Here is a 13,029-nt window from a genome sequence, read left to right on the forward strand (position 1 = left end):
AAGGTGATGGCGAGCTGCTGCCTTCTTGAACTGCTGCACTTTAGGTGGACTTGCAACATTGAAATGTTGTAAGTTGAAAAGGATCTACGTGTTTGCAATTTTTCTAGTCCATCCCAAATTTCAGTTAAAAGAAAACTACTGTAAGGGTTGGGTAAGTTCCTAGACTATGCCAGGATTATTGAGGTCTTATTTGACTCAACTGAATTATCACTAGCTAACAACCAGCGTGGATTTCTATGAGACCTTAATAAAGATTCAATGAATGCCTGAAACAAAGAATGGGATTGATTACCTTTAAGAATACTGTATTTTATTCCCTCATGAACATAATGAAAACAACATTAATCTGTTTTGCCTCTTTTCCCAAACTTTAAAGTCTCTCGGAGTGGGTAAGAGCCATTCTGACTTCCAGTGGTGAAGCAGGACAGGGGTCCCTGAAGTATGCTTGAAGGTGAAGGCTACCCAAATGCATGCAATCCAAATTGTGTTCATGATACCATCTTTAGTATGTGGGCAAATGTTGTCTGGCCATGGACAACTGCAGTGTTACTCTGTAACAGATGGGGCAACAACTTTGGAAAGTCCACTCCTATTAAATGTTGCTTCTAGCTGTTTCTAAAATGTTGTAATCTGTCCAAAACCTGACTTTTCAAAAGAAATAAAATTGTGCAGTCATGTGTTTCAGACAAGATTGTGTCAGTTTGATAGACGTATGATTACATTATGTTCCAACTTTGATTTTTCAGAGTGCTGACCCTACCTCTTCTACTAAAGATACACATAACCATATTGGAGAAGAATCCTCAAGACTGCAATTAGCAAGTAGTCTTAATGTTTTGGAGGAACTGGATACCTCTTCACCGCTCTCAAACTTAAATGGGGACCAGCCTTTTGATATTCTGCAGAAATCTCTCCAGGAGGCTAATATCACTCAACAAACGTTGCAGGAGGAAGCAGATTTGGCGGCTGGTATTACTTCTACCCAGGATTTTTCTCAAACTTCACATCATGCTGCATCCTTTTCTCAGGTTTCACAGTTACCTTCTGGCACTTCAACAGTAAGAGGCCTGACACAGCAGCAGATGAATGTAACACCGGCTCCCATTTTGCAGCAAGTTTTGAGAACACCCTTTGTGAATAATGAAACTAATGTACAGCCTGGTTTTTTTCAACAAATGGGCATCAACAGTGTTGCGATTCAGCATGTACCTAGCAGCAACCAAGCTGGTGGTATTGGACCAATCCAGCTGATTAGTTCATTAGATACTCAACAGCCTCCAATGACTCTTAATCACCTTGAAGGGTCTCATTTTATATCGAAGAGCAGTGGACAACCACCAGCTATAAACCCTGTGCCTGTAGGTGGTTACAATATGTCATCTCTTCCTAACCAGCAACAAATGTCCTTGAGTACATCTGGCTTAAATGAAACTGGTGGATTGTTGCTTCAGAGACGAGTGACTGCACTTAATGGAAACACTTACTGTGGAACCTCTAATATTGGCCAGGTACCGCAACCTATGTCTGTTCACTTCAGTGGTAATAACATTCAAACAGCACTGCCTTTGCATAACATTATCATTCAGAGAGGCCCTGTACCAAGTCAGCCGAAAATTTCACTGAGTATTCAGCCTAAGCCTGCTCAAATGAACCAACAACAAACAGTTTACAATGTCAACAACTTGGAATTGCAGACAGCGTTCAAAATCCAAAATGAAGTTGCATTACAACAACAGCAGATACAGCATGGCCTTCCTTTTTGTTCCACAAATGCTGCTCAGAGTTCATCAGTGGGTCCATCACTGGGTGTCAATATTGCAAAGCAACAGGCGGTTAGAAAGTCTATTAGACCACAAGTTTTAAATCAAACTGGAAACAGTATCATAATTCATCCTCCCATTGCGCAACATGAACCTCTTGTATCCCAGAACCAGTTTTTCATTCCTACCAGTCTAGCATTAAATATGAATTCAACTGTTCCACACCTTCAGACTGCAAATGGACAGATTCTACAAAATCGAACTGTATCAACCCAGTTGGTCTCTAACCAAGTAGCTTCTGAATGTGTTTTAGCAAATCGTAATTCATCAGGTACAGTGTTGGCTACCCAGTCTTTTTCAGGACAGTTCTTGAATAGTCAGAATTCTGCTGGACAGTTGGTTTCTAGTCAAAATGGCATGGAGCAAGTTGTTAATGCTTCAGGCGGGCAGCTGCTAACAAACAATGGCTCAACGCAGCTAGTTACTGGGCAGGTTCCACTCCACCAGACTTCACAGATGGTATTTAATTTTCCAACCACTCAAGGTGTGCAACCCACTGCTGGTGGTTCAAGCATTAATACAGGAATATTTAAGCAATCTGGGCAGAATGCAGCCCGAGGAAAGTCATTGCAAAACCAACTTACTGTTTCAAATACACCTAGTTCTGTGTGCTCCAGCTACGTGTCTACAGTACAGCCTGTAATATCGGCAAGCAGTTGTGGTGACCATGTCACACAAATGTGTTCCAGTGGTAATATTGTAATGGTTTGTCAGGGAGAGCAATCTCTTGTGACAGTAGAGTCTGCACAGCAGCACCCACAGTGTCAGCAACAGTTGGGAATGAATCAAATTTACCGGATTTCCAATCCTTATCATCAAAATGCAGGTGTGATGCAGCCCTCTCGACAGGTTGTTTTCAGCCGGACGGACATGCCAGTAACGCAAACCAGCAATCACCAACAATTTCTGTACTCCCAAGTAAGTGATCAGTTACTTAATTTGTGAATGATAAATTTTTAAAGAAATGAAATGCTGTACTAGAGAAGATTTTTTTTTCATCGCATCACCTGAGCAATTGCATTGTACAGCATTGAAATGTAGAAACAATAGTACACTGACTTTATTGGTGCAAAATTCTTTATGCATACATGCATCTTTTAATGTACTTTTAAAGATACCAAAGCTATGTAGTGCTTCAGTAAATTACTTATCTCTCCAAATGAGCAAAAACTGAAAGGCTTTATTGCTTTCTGAACTTTTAGCAAATTCATATTGTATTTTATCACATGACTGATAGAGTCTGTGAAACGTTTACCGACTAGACTACATGATGATTATTGGTATGTTCTGGTAAGCACAGCTTGTTTGAAAAATTTCATAAGACCATAAGATGTAGGAACAGAAGTAAGACATTCAGCCGATTGAGTCTGCCCCTTCCATTCAATTAGACAATGTCTGCTCAGATCATCTGCAGTTCTACTTTTCTCCCCATACCCTGTAACATTGATTCCCTTAATGAAAAATATGTCTATCTTGACTTTGAATATACCTCACAGTCTGTCCTCGATAGCCTTCTGCTCAGGAATTCTGCAAATTCACTGCCCTTTTGAGAGAAGAAATTCCTCTTCATTTCTGTCTTAAATGTACAACCCCTTATTCTGGGATTATGGCCTGTGGTTCTAGATTCTCCCACAACAGGAAACAACCTCTACTCTGCCCTGTCAAGCTCCCTAAGAATCTTGTTTGTTTTAATGAGGCCATCTCTCATTCTTCTAAATTCTGATGAGTACAGACTCATCCTACTGAACTTCTCCTCCTAAGACAGTCTCTCCATGCTGGCATCAGCTTGTGAAGTTTCTCTGGACTGCTTCCAATGCCAGGATATCTTTCCTTAGACAAGGGGCCCAAAAATGTTCTTAGTATTCCAGCAGTGGTCTGCCCAGTGCTTTGATTATGTTAGCAAACCTTCCTGTTTTTATACCGCATTCACTTTGGTATAAAGGCCAAAACTCTTTCGTTTTCCCTACTCCTGTTGAACTTTGCTAGCTTTTTGTGATTCATGCCGGAGAACTCCAAATTCCTTTGTTCTGTAGCTTTCTCCACTTAAGTCATATTCAGCTCCTCTGTTCGTCCAGCCTGAGCACAAGACCTCACTTATTCTCACATGCTATTTGGCAAGTTTTTGTCCCCTCGCTTAACCTGTCTGTATACCTCTGTAGACACTTGTCATCTTTACCACTTGCTTTTCCATTTATTTTTGTGTAATCCACAAACTTGCCTATAGTACAATTGCTTGTTTCATTCAAGTTGTTCATATAAATTGTAAATAATTTTGGCCCCAGCACCGATCTCTGGCACTGCGCTAGTTGTAAATTGTCATCCTGAAAATGCTCCCCTTATGGCAACTCTCTGACTCCTGTTAGCTAGCTAGTTCTCTACCCATGCTCATATATTGTATTCAACACCATGGGCTGTTATCTTATCAAGTAGCCTAAAGACACTTGTCAACACCTTGTGAAAATCTAAATATGTTATATCCTCTGCTTCCCCTTTATCCAGCTTCTTACCTGCTTATAGAATTCTAGTACATTTGTCAGACATGACTTTCCTTTCATGAAGCCCTGCTGCCTTTCTGCTTGATCAGATCATTTACGTCTAAATGCTGTGCAATTAAATTCCTTCCGAATGCCAGACATTAAACTATCTAACCCACAGTCACTATTATTTATTTGCTTCCCTTTTTGAATAAAGGTGTTACATTGACAGGTTTTCATTCCTCCAAAACTTTTCAGAATCTAAGCATTCTTGGGAGATTACTCCCAGTGCATCGCTGTCTCTGTACCTCCTTCTTTTATTGCTTGGATGCATCCCATCAGATGCTGGACGTTTAGTCTAGTTGGTTTCCCTTGTACTTTTCCTGCAGTGATAGTTGTTGTATTTATTTCCTCTCCTTTATGCCATGAGTATTTAATAATTTTAGAATACTATCAGTGTCTTCTCTTGTGAACATTGATACAAAAGTATTTATTCAACTCATACTCCATTTTCTGCTATGCCATTGTTATTTCTCCAGCCTTGTTCTTGAAGAGGCCAATGTTGACTTTTCAACAATGTTGGCTTCTCTTTTTTTTCATCCATTAGGCTTGTGCTGTCTATCTTGGTTTTGCCTGCAAGTTTTTCCTCAGAATTTTTCATCTGCCTCTTTTATTGTCCTCTTTTGTTGAATATTTGAAATGCCCCCTGTCACTGGCTTACCACTGATCTTTGCTACATTGTATGTTTTTTCTTTCAATTTGATGATATCATTTAATTCCCTGGTTAATCTTGACTGGCTTTTCCTCCTCTTAGAATCCTTCTTCTTCAGTGGAATATATCTTTGCTATGAACCATTAATATTTTCATGAAATCTGCCCTTGTTCCTCATGCAGTTTTGCTGCTGAACCCCTTTCCCAGATCCAAAATAGCCTGGTCCCTGGTTGGATTTGCAACATAATTTTGTAGGAAACTGGCCTGTGTATACTCTCTGAATTCTTCCTCATGTCAATCTATCCAGGCTACATGAAAATTAAAGTCTCCCATGGCTCAGTACCTTTGTTACTTGCCTTTATTTTCCCCTTGTTTATTCTTTGTCCCACTATATAGCTACTGTTGACAGGGCTGTGGACTACTCGCAACTGACTTCTTCCCCTTTTTTTTACCATAACCCAAATGGATTGTACATCTTCTGATCCAGGATCCCTTCTTACTATTGTACTTGTTCGATCCCGTACCAGCAGTGCTATCCTATTACCCTTTCCTTCCTACCTGTTCTTTTCAAAAGTCATATATTCCCGAATATGTAATTGCTAGCTTTGAACTGTTTGTAGCCATATCAGTGTCATGGCATAACCTGTAGTTATTTTGCTCTAAATTCTATGAGCATTTAAATAAAGTGATATGATTTTTGTCTTTTTACAACTGTTTTCTCCTTTTGAACCTATTTAATACCAGTTTTCTACGTTTGTACGCTCTGTCCCTTACTGTCCAACTCTGAGAGTCATTATCTAAATAAGCTGTCCCCTAATGCTGTCACATTCTCTTATTTTGTAAGCCCACATTTCCCCTCTCTTACATCCTCTCTTGTCTAATTAGTGTAGTGCCCTTTCTACAGCTCTAATTATTTGATTCACCAGGACACTGGTCCCCGCACAGTTCAAGTGAAACCCATCTCACTGGAACGGATCCCTTATACCCTACTCCTGGTGCCAGTGCCCCACAAACTGAAATTCATTCCACCTTTACCAATCTTTGAGTCACACATTTAACTCTGATTTAATTTACCTTATGCCAGTTTGACCATGGCTCAGGCAGTAATCCAGAGGTTCCAGCTTGGAGATTCTTTTTTTTTTGGCTCCTAAGTTTTAAAAATGTTTCAGCAGAATTTCGTTTCTAGTTCCGTCAATGTCATTGATGCCAGTGTGGGTACTGAAAACCTCTGCCCTTCCTCTCCAAGTTCTTCACTAGCCACAATATATTCCTTAATCCTGCTACCTGATACTACAATGTATCCTGCATTATTCTTAAACATAAACAGAATTTAAATATGTCAGTATCCACATTTACCGTATCTTCATGAACGTGAACAACATTGAAACTTAGCATGTTGATCTCATCATTTTTGTGTTCAGCTCTGTGCTAACTTAATTTTCTCTATTTATTGTCTTTCACAAAGAACCCTCTTTTTAAAAATTGTTTGTGGTATTTTTCTTTTAAGTTTTTCCAAGATTCACCTCATGCCAATCGATCAGGCAATTGACTGTTTCACACAAGTGACTGACAAAATTGAGAGATTGTAGTAGTTCCAACCCTCATTTTGTGTTCCAGCTGAATTTGAATTAGAACTGTAGCTTGGACAAAGTACACGCAATTCGTGCGAACTGTTCATTTTCTGACTTGCAGGTCAACACCAAAACTAAAGCTGAGCTAAATCATAAGTGTTGAAATGCTTTATGGAGTTATTAAGCTCGGAAAGGCTATCAGAAGTGGTGTGAAGGGTGCTAAAGAAATTTTTCCTGGGTGTAAAGCTTCTCCACAAACCATAAATCCCAGACACAGGTGCAGTCTTAGGCACTATCTTTGGAATGGTACATGACTTGGGGAGTGACCAGAGACACACAGAACAAGACACTTTGGAAGAGGAAGGGAAGAAGAGCTCATAACAAACCGTTATTCCACAGTAGCAGCTAATACTCTCCAGGCTATCCCACAGTATCCTGTGGTGGACTCCATGTGTGAACTACCATTTATGGAATATCTGCAAGATACAATTAGATATAGTAGAAGAAAAAAAAGCCTGTGGCCACAATGATATTCTAGCTGAGGTCTTCAAAGGTTGGGAATGTTTGCTCTACTAGGAAACATAATCTGCTGAGGTGAAGTAGCTATAGTTGAGTAGTTGGCAGTGTATTAGCGCTGAGATGTGGTTGTGAGATTTTTGATTGTGTTTCTTTGTTTTTCTTCTTTTTAGTAAGAAGGACTGTAATATTTCATTTTTTAACTTTGTTTCTTTCTTCTACTGCTTTGTACCTGAGATTCTTACCTAGGTACCTTTGTAACTAAGATGGTGCCATAAGTTGCGACTTGCAAACTTTTCACTGTACTCATGTGAGTACATGTAACAATAAATGTAATTCACTTCAACAATACTAAATGTAAAAAGATTGTGTGAATCTTAGCTTAGAATCATGATCAATAGAAATTGCTGGTTGGTAACTACTAGGGGATGGAGCACGGAGTAATATCCAAGTCTGGTGTTGTAGTTGATGAGATATGATATTTGAAGGTGAACTTACTGATCTTGTCCACTTGTTTGAGTTCATTGAATTGTATCTGCTGTATCCTGGTGCATGGGTTTTGACTTTGTCACACCCTATGGATGCTGCATATTTCTCCTCAACCATAAGGCTTCAATGTGGAATGACACACATGCTTCTTGGATCAGAATTATTTGTAGAATGAAATTAATACCTGCTGCAGCCACAATGCGTCTCCTATGTAAGAAGCTTGGAACTTCAACTCATGTTAGCCTCTTAACAATTTTGGTTCCCTTACTAGGCATGTTGCTGCTCAACAGGGCAGCTAGTGCTTGCTTTAGACTACATCTGTAGTGATGCATAGGCGGTATTAAATTGGTGTGCGGTACATGTTGAAAATAGCAGGCAGGTTACTTCAGCATTATGATTTCTGTCTTTTTTAGAAAATGACAACTTTATAAATTTTTTTTTGGTGCTGTTACTAACTTCCAAACAGTGTTTTGGAAATGTCAAAATCAAAATTGATTTTTAACTTAAAAGTTATTTTTCTGTGGAGTATGTTTATGGTTCAGTGTACTGAAATTTATTATTCTTTAATTTGAGTGAGAGCAAGAACAAAATAGTTACCGTGATTAGATTGAAAAAATCATTTTATGACTGAACCAGAATTTGTTCCCGATTCAATTTTTTTAGAATGCTTGCACATGAATTAATATATTAGAATTGTAAATGTGTTAATTGGTATCTTGATATATTTTCCAAAGTTGGTGCAGTTGTGCATTTATGTGAATTGTTTAATCGAATGCTTGTATGATTTTATTCATACATCGTCATGATTGCAGGCTCCAAAGAAAATGATGGCGACAAGTAAACATCAACCAGTAACTAATCATTCCTTGGCTAGCTTGGGACAGCTCTCCAGTCAAGTTTCAGCTTCAGTCTTTGGCAGTCAGACTCTTCCGAGTTCTGTTTCAAAGATCCATTCAAATAATGGCATACAACAGCCCCGTATACCCAACTTATTGAACAATACGGGAATTCATAACAAAACCACATGTGCAGGTAAGTAAGGAAAATTTTCTGTGTAATTGTATGGACGGAAATTGCAACAAGACCCACTGCCTTGTATTTTTATTGTTAAGAATAAGTCTCAAAATGTTTTTATATATAGGATGCACTTGTATAAAGAATATACTTAGATGTGTTGTAATGAGGCATTAGAAGTATGGGTAACATGTATGGGTAATGATAGCTCTGTCAACTTACAAAGTAAGCATATTGCTAGAAATAGACAATAAATGATTAAGCATTTGAATGGAGAAAACATGAGTTCATATCTCAATTGCAAAGGCTGAATGAAAACTCAAATTGGCTATATTTTTCAATAATAGGGCAGCACGGTGGCTCAGTGGTTAGTACTGCAGCCTCACAGCACCAGGGACTCGGGTACAATTCCAGCCTCGGGTAACTGTGCGGAGTTTGCAAATTCTCCCTGTGTCTGCGTGCGTTTCCATTGGGTGCTCTGGTTTCCTCCCACAGTCAAAAGATGTGCAGGCTAGGTGGATTGGCCATGCTAAATTGCCCGTAGTGTTCAGGGGTGTGTGGGTTATAGGGGGATAGGTCTGGGTGGGCTGCTTCAAGGGGCGGTGTGGACTTGTTGGGCCGATGGGCCTGTTTCCACACTGTAGGGAATCTAATCTAATACTGAAATAAAACAAAGGGCAGACAATATTTACAAAAACATTACTTTTTTTAATATAATGTTGAAATTGTAGATTGAAGATAAAAATTGTAGATAATTCAGAAATTAGAGTAAAATTCACAATCCAAATCAATTATAATTCAAAGTGATAGAGTGTCAAGTAAATAATTAGCACTTTTAAGTCAACAGGAACTAAATAATATCAGGTCCAAAGTAAACTGAAACCTTTAAAATTTTTATGCATAAAAACAGATAATCATTTTCCTGTGGAATACTTCAGCTTCTTACTTTTTGAAAATGTCATGTTGTTTAGGATGTGTTTGTGGAAAATGTATTTTCTTCCATGATGTCATGGGACATGTGTTATGTTAAAGTTTTCTTTTAAATGTAACTTGTAAAGTTAATTAGATCTTCTGGACTTCTTTCCTTTTAATACATCAAGAGAAATATTTTTGATGCATATTTGTTGTGTGGAAAAGTGTCTGATTGATAAATGGCTTTTTCTGGTTAAGTGTTTTCTTACTTTCTAATAGTACATCCATTAAAAAATTGCCTTTAGAATGATATAGCAATTTACAGCAGTAACATCTCCCAGTTTACAATATGCGTGTATCTAATTTATCTCCTTTAACTGTTTTTAAAAGCTTAGGGATGCTTTTTGACGTGTGAACCAAATGAATTGAAACAGTTTGTGTAAATCCACTTATCCAGCGTTTTTCAGACAAAACAAGTAATAGGAGCAGATATGAAGTTCATGTGACACTGGTGCTGACTCTTATTGTCAAGACACTGAATGTCAGCAAAATTGAGGCACATGATGTATTTTAGTTTATTTTAATGAACGGTGTCATCAGAGAGATAAGTACAGGATTTGGTATAGATTTTTAAAATTAGTAGTGTGAAAATATAAAATGAAACCTTTGCCGTGTTATGTCTTAGAGATTTTGTGTAATGGTTTACAGAACTTATCAACTCAAAAATATAATTCCCTGTGATTAATTAGTTAAAAGTTGAACAACTAATTAAAGATAAACACCTTGTTTCTTTAGTAAATTTCCAAATTTAACTTAACCTTATGGTCATATTTCTTTAATTATACTTTATAAAGTTTTGTTCTATATATTTGTATGTTACAGCTGTGCAAATGAATGACAGCCAACTTCACAAAACAGCTGGTACTTTACAACAGCACTTAGGACAGCTGCATCCGCTACAGGATAAAATGATAGGACTGCCAGAGATGCAGAAAATTTCACAAGTGGGTTGCTTTTATGGTGTCTTTGGTTTTTTTTGTCCAATGCAATTTTACAACTGTTATGCTAACAACTTGTTTAGGCATTAAGTTATTCAGAGTACATTAGCTTAAAAATGGGTCTCTCAATTACAAATTAAGGAATTTGCAAGCAACCTTCCCAAAAGATGCAATGAAGTTATGACAAAATTTCTGCATATTTTTGCATTAAGAGTTAAGCTTAGAGTTTAAAATGCAGTGAACAGTTACTGTGTTAATATTAGCATAAACTTTTAAAAAGTTACTTCAAAAAGAAAACTTCATTTTTTACAAAGCCACATTCAATACAATATTTTTACAGATTGCTGTAATATCTTTACATCTGAATGCTAAATGACAATGTCACAATTATAAGGATGCCTCTCATATTGCAAAATGTAACTCAGTACTTTTGTGTATCTGCTTTGCAGTGTTGAATGTTAGAAATATGTAAAATTTTTTCTGTACAAGATGTGTAATAAAAATGTAATTAGAAAGATTAATGAAAAATGCAGAGTTAGAAAGATTCATGAAAAATGCAAAGCATGATATCTATTTAAAACATTGTGAATTTGCTAACAGTTTGAGCTATTTAATAATTTTAAGTATCTTCTTATATAATATGCAATATGAAAATATTGATTTACTCTAACGGCGTATCTTCAAGACTTTGAGTTGCCATAAATTGGTATTTACTTTTCAAAACCCCACAGTAAACTGAGCAGGTCTAAAATTCTATATTGCTAATAGGGGCATGACTAACTTCTTAGCTAGTTCAGTCACACGTGGTTAATATTCAGATATCAGCCTCCCTTCTCCACCATTGCGTACAGCTTCCTCCTAGCCATTGTCTTCTTGCTGTCCATGTGGCTTCAGCTCCATCTATCCTTTCTCAGATCCTAATAGTTAAGTCCGGTTGTTGCGTCAATAATTGCTTACTGTTTCATTTCTTCAGATCTTGTTTCTCCCCGTCAAATGCACTTCCATCAATTTATCCTGAAAAAAATCATTCAAGCCTTTAATCCTTTGTGACTCTCCAGCTTCATCTTTAAACCCATCATTTCTACGATCCTTCAGAATAACGTCACCAGATTACTCACTGCCCACCTCTCTATCCATTTATCATTTTAATGCCTTTCCTTTTGTTTCTAACCTACCTGTAACAGGAGATTAGACCATGCAATTCATCTTGACATGCTAACTGTCCTTGCCCTTAGTGGTCCTGGTTTTTGCTCAGTGAGGACAAATTAAGCAATAATTTATATAATGTGTTACTTCTGTATAGTCAGTGCACTTTTAGAAAGGAGCTTTTTCCTTGCATTAAGCACTACCTTAGTTTGCTATTGTTTAGCAAACTGCAGTTTATCTATTTATCTAACTATTTATTTACTTCTTGTTTGCAAGCGGTTTAGAAGGCTGTAATTTGAAGTGGTATTCTGCAAACAAAAGTTAGTGTGAACCCCTAACCAGTGTCACATGTCTCAAAAATATTGTGATCAACTTGGAGATATGTTAGGCCATATTTGTGGACATGTTGATAAAGTTGCTGTGTATTACTTGTATTACTTCTGCTGTACATGGATATAGTTTTACTTCATTTGTTTGCTTCATTCTAGTTCGAAGGCCAAAATGTTGGACAGAAGAGACCTGCTTCAAAGCAACTTACTAAAGAAAGTTTGTATGTATATTTGTTCAATTGTTTACTGTACATTTAAAAAATATTAATGCATATTCCCAACTAATATTTTCAATAGCTGTCTTTCCTCTGGACCAACATTTAGGTTGCTGCTTCTGTCGTTCTGCTCTGTTTCATCTCTGCCTCCGCTTTAGATGGCTTCGTCTCCTGCAATTCCTTCTTTGTCCTATCTCGTTTCTGACGTCCTAACACATATGTTACCTTTACTTCCTCAAATCTGAGTGCCTTAGGTTTGTGTGTTCCCACCGTCTGACTGGCCCGATTGTCCACTGCCAGATTTGGCTAAACTATGTCAAGTTACGTTGCTACTCATGTTCTTTGACTAAACTCAGTGCCATCTGAATAACCACGAGCCTCCCTTCTCCACCATTGCGTACAGCTTCCTCCTAGCCATTGCCTTCTTGCTGTCCTTATCGCCTCAGCCCCATCTATCCTTGCTCAGATCCTCATGGTTAAGTCCTGTTGTTGCGTCAATAATTGCTTACTGTTTCATTTCTTCAGATCTTGTTTCTCCCTGTTAAGTGCACTTCCATCAATTTATCCTGAAAAAAAACATTCGAAGCCTTTAATCCTTTGTGACTGCTCCTGCTTCATCTTCAAACTCGTCATTTCTACGATCCTTCAGAATAACGTCACCAGTTCACTCACTGCCCACCTCTCTATCCATTTATCATTTTAATGCCTTTCCTTTTGTTTCTAACCTACACGAAACAGGAGATTACACCACCAATTCATCTTGACACGCTACCTGTCCTTGCCCTTATTGTCCTGGTTTTTGCTCAATGAGGACAAACTCAGCAACAGTTTGT

General features: G+C 37.8%; 1 protein-coding gene across 2 annotated transcripts in view; it reads left to right on the plus strand.

Moving 5' to 3' along the window:
- The window catches only part of bicral (BICRA like chromatin remodeling complex associated protein), a 66,913-nt gene that overhangs the window by 39,196 nt on the left and 14,688 nt on the right, over positions 1–13,029 (plus strand). For both annotated transcript variants that reach the window (XM_048536791.2, XM_048536792.2), the window contains exons 5-8: positions 747–2,738; positions 8,395–8,614; positions 10,391–10,512; positions 12,141–12,202. In XM_048536791.2, the coding sequence (XP_048392748.1) occupies positions 747–2,738; positions 8,395–8,614; positions 10,391–10,512; positions 12,141–12,202 (2,396 nt within the window). The remainder of the gene's footprint in view (positions 1–746; positions 2,739–8,394; positions 8,615–10,390; positions 10,513–12,140; positions 12,203–13,029) is intronic.

This window comes from Stegostoma tigrinum, chromosome 9, assembly GCF_030684315.1.
Source record: "Stegostoma tigrinum isolate sSteTig4 chromosome 9, sSteTig4.hap1, whole genome shotgun sequence".
NCBI lineage: Eukaryota > Metazoa > Chordata > Chondrichthyes > Orectolobiformes > Stegostomatidae > Stegostoma > Stegostoma tigrinum.